General features: G+C 51.8%; 8 protein-coding genes across 8 annotated transcripts; 3 read left to right on the top strand and 5 right to left on the bottom strand.

The window, feature by feature from the left end:
- Positions 1–7: 7 nt before the first annotated feature.
- PtrM4_023910 (60S ribosomal protein uL16) lies at positions 8–783 on the bottom strand (the record flags this gene model as incomplete). The annotated part of the gene is made up of 3 exons (XM_001932163.2): positions 8–199; positions 254–679; positions 736–783. 3 exons carry the CDS (start codon positions 781–783, stop codon positions 8–10), a joined length of 666 nt encoding a protein of 221 aa, XP_001932198.1.
- A 905-nt stretch (positions 784–1,688) lies between these two features.
- PtrM4_023900 (60S ribosomal protein eL30) lies at positions 1,689–2,340 on the bottom strand (the record flags this gene model as incomplete). The annotated part of the gene is made up of 4 exons (XM_001932162.2): positions 1,689–1,726; positions 1,780–1,843; positions 2,056–2,105; positions 2,160–2,340. 4 exons carry the CDS (start codon positions 2,338–2,340, stop codon positions 1,689–1,691), a joined length of 333 nt encoding a protein of 110 aa, XP_001932197.1.
- Positions 2,341–2,778: 438 nt separating this feature from the next.
- Positions 2,779–5,448, bottom strand: PtrM4_023890 (MCM2, ATPase involved in replication control, Cdc46-Mcm family; the record flags this gene model as incomplete). The annotated part of the gene is made up of 3 exons (XM_001932161.1): positions 2,779–3,021; positions 3,069–5,296; positions 5,346–5,448. The coding sequence occupies 3 exons, from the start codon at positions 5,446–5,448 to the stop codon at positions 2,779–2,781; spliced, it is 2,574 nt and encodes an 857-aa protein (XP_001932196.1).
- Positions 5,449–5,890: 442 nt separating this feature from the next.
- PtrM4_023880 (zinc finger protein Mlo2) lies at positions 5,891–7,702 on the top strand (the record flags this gene model as incomplete). Its single annotated transcript, XM_066103590.1, has 3 exons — positions 5,891–5,979; positions 6,032–6,086; positions 6,134–7,702. The coding sequence occupies 3 exons, from the start codon at positions 5,891–5,893 to the stop codon at positions 7,700–7,702; spliced, it is 1,713 nt and encodes a 570-aa protein (XP_065965792.1).
- Positions 7,703–8,384: 682 nt separating this feature from the next.
- On the top strand, positions 8,385–8,819 carry PtrM4_023870 (uncharacterized protein; the record flags this gene model as incomplete). Its single annotated transcript, XM_066103589.1, has 1 exon — positions 8,385–8,819. The coding sequence occupies one exon, from the start codon at positions 8,385–8,387 to the stop codon at positions 8,817–8,819; it is 435 nt and encodes a 144-aa protein (XP_065965791.1).
- A 1,960-nt stretch (positions 8,820–10,779) lies between these two features.
- PtrM4_023860 (uncharacterized protein) lies at positions 10,780–11,502 on the top strand (the record flags this gene model as incomplete). The annotated part of the gene is made up of 2 exons (XM_001932158.2): positions 10,780–10,990; positions 11,045–11,502. 2 exons carry the CDS (start codon positions 10,780–10,782, stop codon positions 11,500–11,502), a joined length of 669 nt encoding a protein of 222 aa, XP_001932193.2.
- A 2,079-nt stretch (positions 11,503–13,581) lies between these two features.
- PtrM4_023850 (Phosphoketolase) lies at positions 13,582–16,259 on the bottom strand (the record flags this gene model as incomplete). The annotated part of the gene is made up of 5 exons (XM_001932157.1): positions 13,582–14,330; positions 14,383–14,599; positions 14,646–15,428; positions 15,480–15,899; positions 15,960–16,259. The coding sequence occupies 5 exons, from the start codon at positions 16,257–16,259 to the stop codon at positions 13,582–13,584; spliced, it is 2,469 nt and encodes an 822-aa protein (XP_001932192.1).
- An 830-nt stretch (positions 16,260–17,089) lies between these two features.
- PtrM4_023840 (DesA, Fatty acid desaturase) lies at positions 17,090–18,846 on the bottom strand (the record flags this gene model as incomplete). Its single annotated transcript, XM_001932156.1, has 2 exons — positions 17,090–18,602; positions 18,653–18,846. The coding sequence occupies 2 exons, from the start codon at positions 18,844–18,846 to the stop codon at positions 17,090–17,092; spliced, it is 1,707 nt and encodes a 568-aa protein (XP_001932191.1).
- Between the last annotated feature and the right edge of the window lie 458 nt (positions 18,847–19,304).

The raw sequence follows: 19,304 nt of genomic DNA, 5'->3' as shown, positions 1-19,304 counted from the left end.
ACCGAACTTAAGCAGCGTTCTCGAAAGCGGTAGGGAAACGCTTGATGTTGTTGGCGAGGTTACCCTTGTTGCGGAGGAACTGAACGTAGGCACCGTCGATCTTGACCTTTCCAGCCTGGCGCTGCTCGACGTACTCGTCACGCTTGAGAGGAGTGAAACCCCAGTTCTTGGAGACGATGATCTTTTGGCGACCGGGGAACTATCATGTGTAAGTTTTGGAACATTTGTCATCAGGCCTTTTCTTTCAACGTACCTTGTACTGGCATCGCCTGAGAGCCTCAAGAGCGATGGCGCGGTTAGAGTCACGAGTCCGGACGGACATGAGAATCTGACCGATGTTGACACGAGCGACAAGACCGTTGGGCTTGCCGAAAGCACCACGCATACCCGTCTGCAATCTATCGGCACCAGCGCACGACAACATCTTGTTGATACGGACGACGTGGTAGGGGTGGACACGGACACGGAGATGGAAGGATTCCTTTCCACCGCTCTTTACGAGGTACTTGTTGGCGCAAATACGGGCGGCCTCAAGAGCCTCAGAGGACAGCTGCTCGTACTCGTTGGAGACCAAGTGGATGCAGAGCGGGAAGTCGTCTACGTTGGCCTTCTTGCGACCGAGGTCGAAGATGCGGATCTTGGCATCGGGTACACCACGGTTGAACCTGCTCTTGGGGTACTGCAACCCAGTCAGTCTGCTATTCCTTCTCTCGCGATATCCCCAGTATGACGTACGGGCTTGTTCTTGCAGTAGCGGTAGCAACGGGCGGGACGGCGGGCCATTGTGACGGTTGTTCCTGCTTTGAAATCAATGAGCGGGTGTCCGGAGGTTGTGGCGAGAGAGTGTGGGCGTGCAAACTGATGCAGCTGTCAGTAAAACGTCTACGAGCAGAGAGATATGCGACAGCCGTACCTTACCCTGTATTTAAGTGTTAGTGGGGAGGTTGTCGAAGGCGAGTGCGAGGAAAGTCGTCGTCGCGGCTTAGCAATCCAATTTCGACTCGTCCACGCCAAGCACCTAAGCGAGTGATTTCAAAGCAACTGCGCCACATTGATTGCGGGGAGCCGCCACACATGCAACCGGCGACATGTGCCTATGAGCTCATGTTGGCCGTTTCATAGCCTGTCAACCTTGATTATGCACAAGAGGTTTTGGTTTTCACAGTTTAGTCTGTCAACCATTATCACACCGCCCTGGTTGGTAATCAGGGAATTTGCTACTGTTGCCGTTTCAACAACATCACCATGTCGTTGCCTTGAGGATAAGACTGAAACCACCTGGATTAGGCCTACTCGCATAATGTATTCAATCCTCCGATACTACATGTTCCAGGGGTCTGGGAAATATGCGAAGGTGAATGTGCAGTCCGGCGCAGTCCGGAGTCATCAATACCTGGCTATGAGAACGAGTCAAGGGATGCAGATGTTGAGCATTTTGATTTCGCCCAACGTGAGCTAACTATAGAATCAAGCCATCAACAGAACCAACCTCACATCATACCCCCTTTGCTGCGAAGAGCCACGCAACGCTAATACTGAAAAAGACAAGCATGATATACGGTGAAGTGCATGGGCAAAAAAGCATTGGTGGCTCGTGAATCTTTTCATTGGATATCATCATGAACACGGTGTGGTACCATGCCTTGGTATCTTGTCTAATTGCCTTCCACCTTATATACGATGCGAATCTAGTTCTCGGTGTTGGTGCTGAGGATATCAGAGTCACCTAAAAGACTGTTAGCGGCCTGTGTCATTTGTAAAAAAAAGTTGATAACATACCAGCATCGAGGATCGACATAACGGAGCAACGGAAAAGCTTTCCGCAGGCGGTACCAAGCTCAATCTTCAAGGGGTTAGTTGAAAGCTCTCCGAAGCCATGTTCAGACCTCTTCTCAGAGCCAGCCCTCGGAGAAAACCCGATACGAAGGAGTTCGTCATTTTCCAGGGTTGACACTCAATTCAAAGGTCATTGCACCAAGTAATTCAAGAACAAACTCCCTCGTATATAGGATATCTCGTCGTTAGGCAATGAGAGTGGACGTGGGGTGTACATACGTTGTTTCCGGAGAAGTGGTGGACGGAGGTCTTGGAAAGCATGGCGTAGTCTGGTCCATCGTTAGCACATACTCTCATCGAATTGGTTAAACAGCAATGCTTACACTCGAGCTCGGACTTCCTGAGGGGAGGAGTGTTTCCGGCAATGATGACGAGCTTGGCCTTGCCAGTTCGCAGGCTCTTGAGGGTGGACTTGTAGCCGAGAGTGACCTTACCGGACTTCATCACAAGCGCCAGGCGCGAGTTGATGGAGTCGGCGGTTCTCTTGTTCTTCTTGGGGGCCATCGTTGCACGTAGGAAGTCGTCTGTGGTATTCCTAAGGGTGGTTGGTGTGCTCCGGTCGGTGAGTTTAGGATGATGAATGGGTAGCGCAATTGCAAAAATTCTGTGGGCGAGCCGACGCCAAGATTTACCCTAAGCTAGCACGCTGACTCAGCGGATCCACCCTTACGCGGATGGCCATGGGAATATCGACATTAAATCTCGATGTAATGACAGGAAACTCTCAGATTCATGTACAAGCTTTGTATTGAATTGGAAAAAAAGATAAACACCAATCACCCAGTGACTACATAAACAAAATCTAGCTACCCACATAACGCTCCCGCAGATGGTATCATTGCACCTCATATCATCAACATCCAAGACGCACTGCGTGTCCTGCCTCTTGACATATCCGTCATACTTGAAACAAAGTCACATCTTCAACGGAAAGAAAATTGCTCATGCTGCCGTCCTTTGCGCCCGCCCTCCTCGTGCAGGGGCTTGAACAGCGCCAGGTCTATTAAGGGTGTACTTGGCGAAAGCCCTTGCCAATGCCTTCTTTGCGCTGACCTTTTGAGAGCCAACAAACGAGTCAACGGCAACAGCAATAGCGCGATCAATGTCCACTGATGCACAATAATCGGATAGGCGCATCTTACAGAAAGATTCAGCGATACGCAAGATGGCCTCAAGATGACGAACCTATCCGTGTTAGCTAGAATTCCGCAAATAAAGGCAGTTGTGCTTACTGTAATGGGGTAAGCTCCAGTTGCCATGGATTCTCGTCGCATATCTGCGAAGAGACGAGCGATCTTGTCTTGCTCGATTTGGTACAGCTTGGGCCTGCACTTCTCTCTAGCATAGAGGATATACTTCCTTAGAAGTTCCTGTGGAATCTCGGTCTCCTTTTTCGGGGCTTCTCCGTCGACTTCCATCTGGTCATCGCCGTTTTCGCCATTCTTCGCCTTATCAGAGTAGCCGTATGCTGAGTTGACAAGCGGATGCGCTCGACCGTGAGAGTGCACGACGAACTTGGCTAGGCGCTCATCCTCCGTTGGATCGACAGTATCGCGTACAACACAGAGAATATCAAATCGAGACAAGATAGGCTCGGTAAGCTCAACATTCTGAGAGAAGGGAATGGTGGAGTTGTAGCGACCGCCGATGGGGTTGGCAGCAGCCACGATTGAACAGCGCGCCTGGAGCGTTGTAACAATACCAGCTTTAGATATAGAGATAGTTTGTTGCTCCATAGCCTCGTGAATGGATGTTCGGTCCTGATCGTTCATCTTGTCGAACTCATCGATGAGACAGGTGCCTTTGTCCGCAAGCACTAATGCACCTCCCTCAAGGGTCCACTCGCTCGTCATGGGGTCACGACGGACAGAAGCTGTAAGACCAACCGCGGAAGCACCCTGACCAGTAGCAAAGACTGCGCGATGGGCGGTCTTCTCAACGTACTTCAAGATCTGAGACTTGGCAGTACCGGGATCTCCAAGGAGCAGAACGTTGATATCACCACGGATAGAATGACGACCAGGTGCCTCCTTGCTAACACCCCCGAAGAGTGAAAGCGCCACGGCAGTCTTGATGTCGGTATGTCCGTAGATGCTAGGGGCGATCGAGTTGATGATTTTGTCTACAATGCGAGGGTCCTTTGACAACCGTCTGATTTCCTTCTCGTCATCCTCTGTCAAACGGAAGCCCGCCAGCTGATCGTGCGACTTGACAATGTAGTTTGCCTCAAGGATGGTTGCAAAGACAGGAAATCCGTTCTTGTTGTTCAAGGCAGCATCGTAGTTGTTACGGTAAATACCGGTGACCTCAATCTCCTCACCGGGTTTCGCCGAATCGATGAGATCCCATAGAAGAATGACCTCGCGATGACGAGGCAACCGACCGGCCGGGACAGTACCTGGAGATTCTTGTAGCGTGAGTTTTTGGTAATTGCGGTACACTGTCCGCTCAGAGTTGACTGTGAAGGGACCGCGCGACTGGCAGTTCTGACAGAAGGAGATTTTCACCTCAACATTGGAATCCTGGTGGAATGGGCCAAGAGTGACACCGCACTTGGTACAGTCGAATTTGACGTACTTGAGTTGAGGGAAGACTCCACTACGGCGGGTAACGACTCCACTAACGCGGACCAGACTGTTCAGATGCGTCTGACGAAGCTGACGGAGGGTGTATTGAACAGGTACATCGGTGATGCGGACGTGGATTTCGGAATGAATACGCTCATAGTCGGGGTAATGAAGCAGGGCAACTTCCATAGCCACCTGGTCGAAGATCTTCAGCATCTCAGTTGGGGTGTTGGCTAGCCAGTATGCTAGCGTGGCTTTCTGTTCGGCAAGATGGTCGAACGAGACCTCTAAAGACTCGGCGTTTATCTCACCCAATGTTCGAATACGGGCTCCGTACACTGAGTGTCCTTGCTCATCTGTGTATTCGGTCAAGAAAGATTTGAATTCTCGCGCAATTGTCCTGGCGACTTGCGGTTGAGCAACCCAATCGGTCAATGTGTTGGCTTTTACGTCGGTGAGCGCCTCAAGTGTCAATTCCTCGTTCATGATATCATCGCCCATGTCCATGTCATCTTCCTCGTCGTATCGATGTCTCCGGACACGGCGGCGTCCCATTAGGCCTGCCAACCCATCTTGCTCATCTTCATCTGGCAAAAAGGCAGCCGGCATACGGCGTCTTGCTTCCCTATCACGGGCGTTGAGACGTGCATCGAGCTCTCGCCTTTGCGCAAGACTCATTTCTTCGTAATCGCCTTCATCGTCGATGCCCTGGCCTTCGTAGGCATCGTTCTCACGTGATGCATAGTCGTTCTCGAAGTTGTCTGCAAAGAGGTCGATGCCCTCAGCCTCTTCGGCGTCTTCGTCCAAATCGTCTACATCGCGAATGACGTCGTCTTCGTCGAGCATGTCTGCATCTTCGTCTTGGGGAAGCATAGGAGGCGACGAGGCCATTGCTATGCATTATTAGTCGTTTGTTGTGGCCGATGTTTTCGTCGCACTTACGGCTGGATGGCGGACGCGCCGCCGGGGAAGAGATGTCTTCATCATCTCTCGCACGCTTATTGTTCCTGTTGCTAGGACCAGCACCACGATTTGCGGACGACATGTTGGAACGAAGTGGTGAGCTGTGTGTTTATTAGTATTGAGTTGGTGGTGGAGAGGGGCAGGGGTCGGTGCTCAGTCTAGGGGACCTGTGTATTTGGGGAGCATACCTCATGCTGGTTCAATTCAAACCTCCTGCATGCAATACGAGGATACTTTAGAAGGAATGGGGCAGTGATGCGGGGTTAACAGTGTTAGAGAAGGGGCAGAAGATGGAGAACACGACCGCGTCGCGCTTTCACTTTTCCACGCGTAAAGTGGTATCGCTCTAGCCAATCAGCGACCGGGCGCATCAGGCTTCCCCACGCTCACCATAGGTTGTTGTCTTACCAACACCACGTTTTGTTTTCGCTGTTGGCTTCCAAGGAACCTGGATTCATAAATCATCATCCTAAGCCTCTCGACGTATATTGCTAAAGGTTATCGTTGCGCGTTATTCCACGGCAATGGCAGATTCACAGTCAGCGACAACGGCCTCCAAGGCGCGCACCAGCAGCATGTCGCAAGCATCAGAGACCTCTCAGACAGCAGCAGAGTATGTGATTAAGAGGCTTATCATTTTGCAGCAACTGACCAGAATCCAATAGCTTCATAAAAGAGCAACTCAATCTCGAGAAAGAAGCACGCGAAGCGCTCCCATATGTCAGTACATTTGCCATACCGTATGCGCATTGACTCACAACACACAGCAATTCGATACTTGCACACGCGATCTTGGACCTCTTCGACAAAGTCTCTACGCATGCCTCACCTGCAACCCGGCGCCCGCCTCGTCTGCACAACAGTATACCCCAGCAGGCGTCTGCTACTCGTGCTCCATATCCTGCCATGGCGAACACATACTCGTCGAACTGTTTAGTAAGCGGAACTTCATATGCGACTGCGGTACCACAAGAATACCCGATATGACGCCATGTACGCTTCGTATCAACGCAGAGACGGGCCGGAAAGGCGATGTGACTGGGGAAGAGCCAGCGAAAACTAACGAATACAACCAAAACTTTAGGAATAAGTTCTGTGGCTGTAGTCAAGAATACGATCCCGACCAAGAGAAGGGCACCATGTTCCAATGTCTGGGCCTTGGGAGTTGCAATGATGGTGGCTGTGGTGAGGATTGGTGGCATCCCGAGTGTTTGGTTGGCTTCACGCGGGAGGAGTTTAGCAAGATGATCGAGAAGCCCAAGGCTAAAGAGTCGAACGGCGCAACCGATGCGATGGATGTGGATAAGCCTGCTACGGAAAAAACGAAGGTTGAAGAAAACCAAGAAGCAATGGCACCACCAGGTCAAACATCTATCACAGCTGCAGTTGAAAACGGCAACGGTGTCGATGGGAATGACCTTGCAGCAGATGGCGTCGAAGAAGAAGATGACGACCCGCCACTACCTCCAGGTTTCCCTGCTGAAGAAGACTTTGACCACTTCATCTGTTACAAGTGCGTTGCGGCAAATCCATGGATCAAGAAGTACGCCGGCTCAACAGGATTCCTCCCGCCCATCTACCACTCCTCAGCCTGGGCCGTTGCACAAGCAGCAAAACCCATTACTTTAGACCCCGAGCCCACAACCAGCGACTCCAAGAAACGCAAAGCCACTGACGAAGACGAAACTCAGCAAACACCCTCAACCCTTGCAGCCCCAGCACCGGCTAAGCGACAAAGGTCCGAAGACCCCAGTGGTGCTCTAAATAACATCCCAGAGAGCGCAACCGCAACCCCGAACAAACCGGAGGAAACCCCAGAACCCCCAAACACACCACCCTCCCTCCCTCCCCCACAAGCCCACACAACCCCCTTCTCCCTCTTCCTTAAACCCTCCTTCCGCAACCATCTCTGCCACTGTAACACATGCTACCCCCTTCTAAAACCGCACACCCAACTCCTCGAAGAAGAAGAAACCTACGAGCCCCCCGTCTCCGCCTCTGGCGACGACAACAACGACGCCGAAGGCGCCCAATCCGTCGGCACAGGCAGTATCTTAGACCGTGGCGAAGCAGCTTTCAATAATATGGATCGCGTGCGCGCTATCCAGGGCGCCATGGCGTATGCGCATTTGAAGGACAAGGTGGCGGCGTTTTTGAAGCCGTTTGCGGAGAGTGGGACGCCCGTTGGGGCCGAGGATGTCAAGGCGTATTTTGAGAAGTTGAGGGGCGATGAGAAGGGGATTGCGGAGGCGAAGGGGGGTGCGAGGAGGGAGGGTGATGGTGGTGGTGGTGGGGAGGATGGAGAGGGCGGGAGGAAGGAGCAGAGCGGATATTGAGGTGATGAGGACGTGGTGGGTGTGTATGAAATAGCGAGTTCTAGCGGTATATACAGACGTGGAAAATGTGCACGTTTCGCTTTGTAGGTATATAGTAAAGTGTAATGTTAATTCCTCTCACTCACTCAATCGCTCTGTTTACCATCTACTCCACACAACAACAACAACAAATCGAAGCGCTACTAAAAAAATAACAAAGTTAAACAAAAGAAATCTTTAAACAACAATCTTGGGTATCAAACACAACAGTCTTTTTATTCTTCCCACCTCCTCTCATGCCTCCTTCACATTACCCACCACCCCATTTCCCCCTTCATCTTCTCACTTCGCAGTAACAGTAGCAGTGACCGTCTCTTTCTCCGTCTCCGTCACAGTCGCAGTAGCCGTTACCGTGAAAATTTGACTAGGCGGTATCGGCGTAATAATCAGCGGGCCTTCCGATGTCATCGATGATGAAGAAGGGGTTGGCGATGGGGTTGGGGTTGAAGAGATACTCGTAGAGGCTGGTGATGGGGGTGGTTGGGGTGTTGTTGACGCTGATGCTGAAGATGAGGGGGCTGGTGATTGGGGAGGTTGGGGTGTTGTCGATGCCGACGCCAACGCCGAAGATGAGGGGGCTGGGGGTGGTGCCATGGATGCTGAGGGCTGGGCGGAATAACCCGGTGCAGGAGGTGGTGACGATATGGAAGAGGAAGGTTGTGCGGAGACGGTTGGTGGGGGTGGCATCGGTGAAGATGGGGCGACTTGCATGGAACTCTCGGGTGTCGGTGTTGTCGTGGCTAGTGCAGTAGACGAGGGTGCCACGGGAGGTGTTGATGTGGGTTCGAGGGTTGCGGACGCCGAAGATGGGGCTGCAGGTGGCGTTGGCTCTGAAGCACTTAGAGATGGACTCGTATATGCGGATGACGGGGCTGCAGAGCTAGGTACAACTGGTGCGGGAGCTGCAGATGCAGCGGGCACTTCTGGTGTTGGCGATGGCATAACTGTAGTGAACGATGTGACGATTATCACGGGAGGAATTTGTAGTGATGCCGATGGCGACATCTCAGATGAGCTAGATGAAGCAGACACACTAGCCATGTCCAAAGTCGACGAAGCCAGAGAAGGAGACTCCTGAGCCTCGGATGCTGAGGGTGTTGCGTAGACGGTTGTATACTGTGTCACAACAACACGCGATGCTATGTCCACAGTCTGTGAAGCTGAAGGGAGGGCCACTACAGGCGACGTACTCGAGGTAGAAATTATTATAGGGGAGCTGTCAAAGCTTGCAGATGATGGAGCCTGTATGACAGGAGATGGGGTACTCGCAGTGATTACGCTGGTAGTAGTATTAGCTGCTTGTGGGCTCCTAGATGCTGAGCCAGGATGTTGGAAGCCAGATAGTCCGCCAGATGTGGGTGCTGGGGTTGCACTGGTTAGAGACACCGTGGGAGAAGCAGGGGCCTTGGAGGTCTCATCTTCTGCGGGCGAGTAGGTGAACACGGGCACCTTTTTACTCGACTGGTTTGTTGTGCTATTGTCTGCTACTGCTACCGTGCTCGAGGGGGCTGCAGATACTACGGCCGAGGAAGAAGGTGTCACATAGCTCTCCACAGGTTTCGGTTCAGGGGTTGATGTAAGAAGTGCGCTTGTGCTCTTCTGCGTTGTTGGTGCAGGTGACGGCGTAATAAAGGAAGTGGATAAGAAAGTCCGTGGGTCTAGAGTAGCAAGTGGCTTTCCACCAGGATTGACAAATGTGACGGCTGGTGCTATCGATGTGAAAACTGTTGGCTTAATCGGCTCTATCACGATTGCAGTATCCGCTTGCACATCAGTTGCGGGAGCAACTGTCGAAGAAGTGTTTGAAAAGCTCGCAAAGCTTTATCAGTTAGTTAAATTCTTTTAGAAGATTCACTGTGGATCTTACAGCTGTCTTTGATGAAGTTTTGGGACCGGGCCAGCCGTTGTGATGTTGGAGCAGGCTGCCAGCAGCAGAACTACGAAAAAGAAAGCCATGAGAAAGACGATTAGAGTATCGAAACGAAAAGTTGACCAACGAAAAGGACGGCGCTTGCAAGAAAGAGTGGGAAAACGACAGACTGAGGGAAGATATGAGAAAGTGCACGATTGATAGAAACGATGGACAAGTGAGAACAGACCCCAGGGTAAGACAGCAAGGAAAGAAACAATATCGTTCGTCTCAAGCAAGCCACTGTCTACTCGTTCAGATGGCTACCGTGAGGGTATCATGGTGTCCTGGGCAGCCAGCGGGTTTTGAGGCTGCATTAGCCGCCTTGAGCACGGTTTGAGCACAGAATAGAACAGGTCGTTGTACTGGACCAGCATTGTCGCCGGGCCCTGTAATGTGGACATTTCGCCCTTTCCCTATAAGAAAATACAGTGTGCAAGTACAGGACTGGATGTGGTGCTCTGATGCGCTGGGTTGATGTTTCATGCCATGGCCAATGAGATGGCGTCTGGGGATAGTTGAGCCACCTCCACCAGGCGCTTCGCCGAACGGGTCTGCTTCCCGTGCAAGGTACCGACACGCCATAAATAGCTCCACATCGCGAGCTGCGAGACCTGTTGGCGCCATCCGATGCAGTGGCTTTCTCAGACAACACTACCGTACAGTCTGCTGCAGTCTCAGATTCAGACTCATCCAGACTTTCCTCTACGAGTCAGTGCACCAGAGACGTCAGAGACGCAGGCGGTACCGGGACCGCACCGCACACGGGAAGCCAAGTCGGAAGAAGAAAAAGACCACATAGGTACCTGTGGCCAGCCGTGATCAACCGTTATCGACGATAGTGATGTGGATCGAGATGGCGGTGATGTGTTAATGGGGTCTGCACGTGTCTCTTGTTCTTTCGCTCAGGCGGTGACGGGTTGCTGAGGTAACTAGCGAAACGAACAAGGAAAGTACATGGGACCAGCTGCGTTAGGCCTGGCGTTTCAAAGTATCGCGAGCTTAGACTCCAGACGTGCGCCGCACGCCGCAGGGTAGGTGCAGCATTCTTTTCACTGGAGATTGGGGGTATTTCTCACTGATATTCCGTGGTCAACCCTTTCCTTTCTCCTTTGGCCACGACACCACCATGAGCGTACGCGTTGTTGCGAGGATTCGTCCTCTGTTGAAGCAGGAAATCGACAAGGACACCATTGTCACGGCCGAGACGCTCGACGGCGAGACAACACCCTCGGTTGTGCGCATCCCCAGTCCCAAGAACGAGGCCGAGTCCTTCAGCTTCCAGTTCAGCTCTGTATACGAACAGGACGCGTCGCAGCAGCAATTGTTCGATGCTGAGAGTGAGTAACGCGCCCGGCTCCCAGCCACCAGGATTGAAGCTGACCGCAAGCTAGTTGCGCCTACGGTAAAGCATTTGTTCAATGGCTTTGACCTATCTATATTCGCCCATGGCTGCACTGGTACCGGAAAAACGCACACGATGCGGGGTGGAAAGTCCTTGGCCGAGCGAGGTGTCATCCCCCGCCTACTGAGCGCCATCTACCGACGAAGTAAGAAGATCGAAAAGGATTCAGAAGGTGCCGTTCAAGTCGAAGTTGCTCTGGAGTACTTTGAAATCTACTGCGACCGCGTATACGATCTCTTCGAACCGCCAGAGAAGCGCACCCCATCCGGCCTGCCAATTCGTGACAACAAAGGCAAGACGGTTGTCGTCGGCCTGACTGAGAAGCCATGCCCCACATTGAAAGAGTTCGAGCAGCTCTATGACCAGGCAAACATGAACAGGTCAACATCTTCTACCAAGGTCAGTATCTACGGGCTACTGGCGGGAATTTTACTAATACCCCTATAGCTCAACGCCCATTCTTCCAGGTCACACGCTGTGCTTTGCGTCAAGATTACCCAAACAACCGAGGAAACTGTCCGCGTCAGTCGTGTATCCTGCATTGATCTTGCAGGATCGGAAGACAACCGTCGAACTGAAAACAACAAGGAGCGCCTCGTCGAGAGCTCTGCTATCAACAAATCGCTATTCGTACTCGCACAATGTGTCGAAGCCATGAACAAGAAGGCCAGCCGGATACCCTACCGTGAATCCAAGATGACACGAATCTTGTCGCTAGGGCAGAACAAGGGCCTCACTGTCATGATTCTCAACCTCGCTCCCGTTCGCGCATACCACCTCGACACAATAAGTTCCTTGAACTTTGCAAGCCGGACCAAGAAGATTGAGATTGCAGAGGTGGAGAATGATCCAATGTACAGGACGGCGGTCAAGCCTTTGGCAGCAACGAGCAGCGTTGGTGGAGCGACTATGGCGCGACAACCACTACGACCCCTGGCGGCGGTCGCCAATGCCAATCTCGCCGATGCAGAGAAGAAGAAGGGGGAAAAGCCCGTTAAGGCTTTCTCCGTATATTCTGATACTCGCAAACCTGCTCCTCGTGTTCCTAATACTACACAGAACACGGGCATTCGACGGGCGGAACCTCCTAAACGGGCAGCTGAACCCAGTAGTAGCACATTCGGGTTACGGCCGACCAAAACGTATCGAGCGGCGGATAACACCTCGCGGATACCGGGACGAGAGCCAGTTTTGACAAAAGCGTCAATCGAAGCCCTTATTGCACAAAAGGTGGACGAGAGACTTGCGGAAAAGGCGCTGCAAGATGCTGGTAATACTGCTCCAGCACTACCAGCCGAGTTGCAGAAGCGATTAGACGAGCTCGAGCATCGTATTAACGCCACAGAGGAGGATGGCAAGTCGCAAGGCCTGCAATTCTTACTAATGGCAAAGCAACATCACATCCGTGGTGAGGACGCAAGTGCACTGAGAATGTACCAACTAGCGCAGCCATTCTTCCCGGACAACGCAAAGCTGGAATCCAAGATGAAAACTCTTGGAGAGCGGGTACGAGCAAAGAGGGAGGAAAACACGACTGCCACCAGGCACGTCTCAGCCCCCGTCTCAGCCTCTGTTCCAGCCGCCGACCCCGTAGACCTACCGTCCCACACCATCGCACCAACATCGAGCCTCCTCATGGCCCCTTTGAAGGCGCCAAAACCCAAGCCCAAGCCCAAGCCGAAGTGGGCCACCAAGACCGAAGCCAAAGACGACTCCGAAGACGACGAAGAATTCGCCCCGCCCCCGCCCTCCGACCACGAAGACGACTACGCCTCCGACGATAGCATCCAATACAAGCCCAAGGCCGCCGCCCGCAAACCCAAGAAGACCACCAAGAAACTGCCCATCTTCCGTGACGCCGCCACCACGCCTACCAAGACTACCGCTACTACGACCGTTAACCCCGCCGAACAAACTCCCCGAACGTCCCAGCTCCTCAAGATTATCAACTCCCGCGATGTCATCAAGATCAAGGCGCTCAAAGGTGTCGGTGCGAAGAAGGCTGATAGTATTGTAAACTGCCTCATGGAAATGGACGACGCTGAGATCATGGACTTGGAATCGTTGGCTATGCTCAAGGGTGTTGGAGGCAAGACAGTGGAGAATATGCGGTTGGGGTTAGGGTTGGGGTTGGGGTTGAGTGTTGATTATGACTTTTGAGTAGCTGTGAGTATTGTTGCTGTTCGATTTTCCGCAGAAGCAAAGCATGGTGTTTGGCATGGGGGCGTTTACGGTAAAAGTTCGTCGAACCGAGAGGTTGGCGACTTCTGTCTGTTTTTTTGCATAGCATGGGCGTTTTCTTTTTGGGTAATTCTTGACTACCTTGCCGCGGCACATACATTGTCTGCGATGCATAACTTATTACTTTTAGTCGGCCTGTTGTATTCGCCTATATTATTCGCTGTCCAGGCTTGAGGCAAAAAAATTATATCTCATCATTACATTACATTCACTGCCATCGTTCATTGCATCTGTGGGTGGTACTACTCCCTTTCTCACCGAAACAGCCTCACCTCATCCAAGGACCTAGAAAGGCCAAACCCACTCCTCCGTCCATGACGGATCAATACCCTCATGATATGCATAATTCTTCGCCTTGATCTGCTCATCCAGCAGCTTCTCCCTCGTCGCCGCACCCCTATTGCCCAGATTCCTGATCTTATCCAGCGCATCAATCGCCAGACTAAAGCGATCAGTGCCGTTCCGAATAGCCAGCTCAAGCGGTGTATCGATGTTACCCTTCTCCCTGTAACCGCGGACGAGCAAGTTCTGCTGGCCCTTACGGCCGTAGGTAAGGCGGTGAACCAACCAGGGGTACGAATGGAAGTTGAAGATACAGGGTACGTCGTCTGTGAAGATGGCCTTGTACTCGTGCGCCTTGAGGCCGTGGGGGTGCTGGCCATCGTCGATGAGCTTGAACAAGTCGACTACGTTCACGAAGCGGATCTTTAGGTCGGGGAGGTGTGTGCGGAGGAGTGCGGTGGCAGCCAGGGATTCATGCGTGGACACGTCACCACAAGATGCCATGACGATGTCTGGTTCTGCACCGCTGTCGTTGCTGGCCCACTCCCAAATGCCGACACCTTTTGTGCAGTGGGCAATGGCCTGTTCCATGGTGAGGAACTGGAGGTGTTCTTGCTTGTCAGCTACGATTACATTGACGTAGTTTTCGCTGCGGAGACAGTGGTTCATGGTTGAGAGGAGGCAGTTGGCGTCGGGTGGAAGGTAGATGCGGACGACCTCGGGGCTCTTGTTGGCTACGACGTCGAGGAAACCTGGGTATGCATTAGAGAATGTGCTGGCAAGATTGAAGTGGGTCCTCCTTACCAGGATCCTGATGGGTGAAACCGTTGTGGTCTTGACGCCATACGGTCGATGTGAGTAGGATGTTGAGCGAAGCAATCTTCTGCCTCCACTCCACTTCGAGACACTTTTCGATCCACTTGCAGTGCTGGTTGACCATGGAGTCGATGATGTGAATGAAAGGCTCGTAGCTGTTCAGCAAGCCGTGTCGTCCAGATAGAATGTAGCCTTCTAGCCATCCCTATTAAAGTTAGCAATATGTCTTCGGAATTTGATTGCCTACTCACCTCTACCGTATGCTCGGACAGCATTTCCATCACACGTCCATCGTGAACCAGATTACCGCCATCCTTGTCTTCTTCAAAGTAGTCAGCCAGCCAGACTTTCTTTCCCGCTTCGTAGACCTTGTCTAGCTTGTTGGACTGAGTCTCATCAGGACCAAAGAGGCGGAAATCCTTCGGGTTGTCCCTGATCACATCACGCAGGAAGGCAGCGAAGTTTGCCATGCTACCCATCTTTGCAACACCTCCCTTCGTGACCTCGACAGAGTAATTACGGAAGTCAGGAACATGGAGCTTGCGTCGGATCGCGCCACCGTTTGTAACTGGGTTAGCGCTCATCCTCCTGTTACCGGTCGGTGCCAACTCTCGAAGCTCGGGAATGAGCTTGCCGTTCTCGTCAAAGTGCTTGTCGGGCCCATATCCACGCATCCACTCCTCGAGGAGCTTGAGCTGCGACTTGTCTTTGAGGACATTGGTGAGAGGAACCTGATGTGCACGCCAGAAGCCCTCCAAGAAATGATCTCCGTCAACCTTGCGGGGTCCAGTCCATCCCTTAGGTGTACGGAGGATGATCATAGGCCAACGAGGCCGGAAAGCTTTGCCCGAATCCCGCGCCTCTTTCTGGTACTCCCTGATCTTGGTAACACATCGCTCCATAGTGGCAGCCATGGCTTGATGCATGGAGGGAATGTCGCTTCCTTCAACAAAGTAGGGCGTCCATCCGTATCCAATGAACAGTGCTTCGAGCTCCTTGTGGCTTACACGAGCGAGAACAGTCGGATTGTTGATCTAACTGCGGTGAGTAAAGTGAACATGAATTACTGTATCATGACAACATACCTTGTAGCCGTTCAAGTGAAGAATGGGTAAAACAGCACCGTCAGTAATCGGATTGAGGAACTTTGTGGAATGCCAGCTTGTAGCCAGCGGGCCAGTCTCTGATTCGCCGTCGCCAACCATTGTGAGTGCAATCAAATCTGGGTGATCGAATACTGCGCCGAAAGCGTGGGAGATGGAATAACCGAGTTCACCACCCTCGTGTAAGCTACCGGGCGTCTCAGGCGTAGCATGGGATCCAATTCCACCAGGGAATGAGAAGGATCTGAAGAAGCGTTTCATACCCTCTTCATCCTCGCTCTTTTCAGGATACACCTCTGAGTAGACGCCCTCCAAAAAGCTGTTGGAGAGGACTGCAGGCGCACCATGACCAGGACCAGAGATGAAGATGGCGTCGAGATCATACTTTTTGATCAGGCGGTTCTATTTGGAGAATTCTGTTAGTGTATGGTTCCAGGTCTTGTCGTTTACGTGCGCCCATACCATGTGAATATACGTAAAGCTCTGTCCAGCATCTGAGCCCCAATGTCCCAATAGTCGTCGCTTGATGTGATCTAGGGTAAGAGGTTCGCGCAATAGAGGATTCCGACGGAGGTAAATCATGCCTAGGCACATGTATAGCGACGCATGGAAGTAGTCTGTCATCTTTCGCACCTCATCATCGCTGAGTGGATGTTCGGTGATTGACGCCCTTGCTGGACCATAGGCAGAAAGACTCAGGTGTTCAACATCCTCAGAAACGGTCTCTGGGTCCGCCGGGGCTTTTGCTGCCATGGCATCCATATTCGCGTTGTACTGAGAAACCGGTGATGTTGAGCTTTGAATGGGGGTTCAGGTTAACTTGGGCTTGGTGACGCGATTAGGTGTCACCGGCGCTACTCGTGTTGAAAAGCGCAGTATGAAGAAGAAAGATTCTTTGATTGATAAGTAAGTTCACCGGAAAATCAGGGATAGAGTGGCTTTAAGCAGGTGCGAATTAACAGGCGTGCTTGAAAAACTTGCAGCCTGAAAGTTGGAGCTTTCTATGTTCCATTGAGGCAATGCCATTGGCTCTAATGTAGTACGATACATCGATGTCATACCAACGACTTTCCTTTTGGCGCATTCGAGCTCCGTTTGTTAGCATAACTACGTCAGGTACGTCATGGTGTGATGTATGTGGGGTTGCCCTCAAACCCGCGCTAGTATGAACGCGTCCCTGTCAATCGTCTAACATCAGCCATGGGGTGAGATCTTTCAATGTTGGATTGTTAGATTACATCTGTCGACCATAAGGCTGGTATGATGTGATATCTACATGCAACGGCTTCTATGTTGGTGATATGGTTAGAAATCAAGTCAGAAGGTTTGTCTGCCGGCCGGAACACGGCGGACAAAGTAGTGGACCCTTTGCCTTCGTATCGGAAACTGATCCGAACGGTTAGGGATCTAGGCATCTTACGGTTATGCATGAAGATCCATTGCGAAGCAAGTATTTTCTAGCGTCGACGTTGCACGACTATGAGTACTCGAAGAAGACAAACCACTGAACGCTACTCACGGAGATCATGATAATCATCTAGCCTATAATTTTGTATATCTACTGCTAAATCAATCATGGACTGAAATATGTCTCAATGTATTCCATAATCACCTTCTGCAACTATCGTCCGCTGGCACTGGGCGAAGATGGCGGCCTGCCTTGCTACATCAGCCAGCCGCCCTACGACCAGCTTATTGCCATCTACAAAGCCATATAACGCATATGGTATGTTGACCTCGTTACAGAAGTCTTGCACCAACTTCTGTGTCTTGCGTAGATTGTGCCTGGGGATGCGAGGATACAGATGATGAATGGCTTGAAATTGCAAGCCACCATGGAAGAAGTCAAGCCATTGCGGGCAGTCGACATCCATGGTCGTTCGTAGCATCTTCTGGGCAAAAGACTCGTGGATTCCTAGATCTGCTGTGCTCATTGCGAAGTGAGACAGGGTAATCTGTATGTGAAGCGGCGAGGTCAGTGCATGCACAATCAGCACGAACCAGATGCGACTGCTGTTGTCTGGTATAGACTTGTATACGACCCCATAGCCGAACCAAGTCCAAAAGACAACCATGCCGACGATCTCGAAGTAGCGATGCCACCAAGCGGGGCCTTTCTTAGGGCCTTTACCAAGGAGCAGATACATCCATGATAACCTGTAAAGGTTGAAGCGTGCGAACAGCATGATTGGGTAATACGTATAGTGCTGGACCCGAATCATGACTTTTGCAAAGGCATCGTACTCCATGACCCATTCGTAGAAGGTCGTTGTGAGACTCTCCATGAATCGATGGGTGATTGAGAAGAAAGGAATGTACTGAATGTCAGGATCGTGTTCGGGATGATTCGTGACGAGGTGGTGTACATTGTGGTTGTACTTCCACCAACAAGCGCTGAGACCGCCCATGTACGAGGCGATAAACATTGCGATAGTTGAGTCGGTCGTAAAGTCGTGGGTAATGCCCATGTGTCCAGCATCATGGACGGTGAATGTGAGCTGGTGCCAAAGACACGCAAGTGGAATAGCACTAGTGATGTACCAACCCGACCGCAGAAGGAATAGGAATGCGCACAAAAAAGATGCATAGCGTAAGCATTCAATGCCATACGCGGTATAGTTGCAATCATAGAGTCCCTCCCGCTTTATCCGTACTTGTAGCTCTCGGTATTTTTGCGTGATGGCGTCTTGGGTGGCAGGGTCTAGGGACGGGTATTTGGCCTTGTCGAAGTCCAGCTCTTCTTGTGTTCGCCTGTCGAGCACTGACATCTTTGGGACAATCTTTTCTTGGTCGAGCTCGACCGAAGAAACACTGGAGATCGAAGAAGCTCTGCCAATGCCGTCCCCGTTGCGTTTACGAATCGACGCAGAAGACTTGTCGGCCGGTTCGAAAAGCGGGCTGTTATCCGCAGAAGAGGCCGAGCTAACTGTCTCTTGCTCAGACCAGGAGTATGATTCCGCATATTCTTCGTCTGATAGTCTATCCAGTTCTTCTTGTGTCCTAAACTTTCCTCCTTGGATCGGCGGCAAGAAGTTCTTCCAGCGTCCTTCGATGCGGCCAATCTGGTAGCGGTTCATGGACTCGAGCGTTTGCGCAGAGTGAAATCTGGGGTATATTGTCAATTTAAAACTCATCTGAGCCATGAATGCACGTACCGAGTGACCTCGTCCGTTGCGTCGCGTCCAACCATGTGAAGTATTGCTTTGTCACCGCCTGGATGATATGGCAACCATGCGTCGACCTTCAAGACCTTGTTGTCTACTATCACTATAGAGCGTCCATTGGCAATCTGGGCCTCAATCTCCCGCCGACTGAGCACTTTGGACTTTCGGTCTACCCGAGTAGCCATTATCGACACGAGGCGGTGGTACACAGAGTGAACGGACTCGGCTTCCGCGAATATGAGGCTCAATTGATGCACAATTTAGAGACCAAAAAGATCAGATGATAGCTCCTATAAAGAAAACAGTAAGGCGACCTCGCGGAGAGCTGTGCCGGAGCCAGCCAGTGAAAAGGAAGCCGGTGAGGTGATAAAGTTGTATGGCTGCTTGGGACCCTTGCGCCTTTGCACCGCCTGCCCCCACGTTGCGCGCCAACACTCGCCACAAGCGCACCAGAGAAAGCCATCAGGTCCATCACATTCCAGGCCTCTTACGACGCCGGGACACTATCTGTAGCAGTCGCGTAAGTATCAGCTCATTACTCTTGTGTCTAGACTGGGAACTCTTCCAGGACAGAAGTTGGCAGGTGCCCACCGAGACACGTTGTTGCGCGCTTTCCTTCGGCCAACTCCGCCGTCACCAGATT

The sequence above is a fragment of the Pyrenophora tritici-repentis genome, chromosome 1 (assembly GCF_003171515.1).
Source record: "Pyrenophora tritici-repentis strain M4 chromosome 1, whole genome shotgun sequence".
NCBI lineage: Eukaryota > Fungi > Ascomycota > Dothideomycetes > Pleosporales > Pleosporaceae > Pyrenophora > Pyrenophora tritici-repentis.
This window is presented reverse-complemented; position numbering and strand designations above follow the sequence as displayed.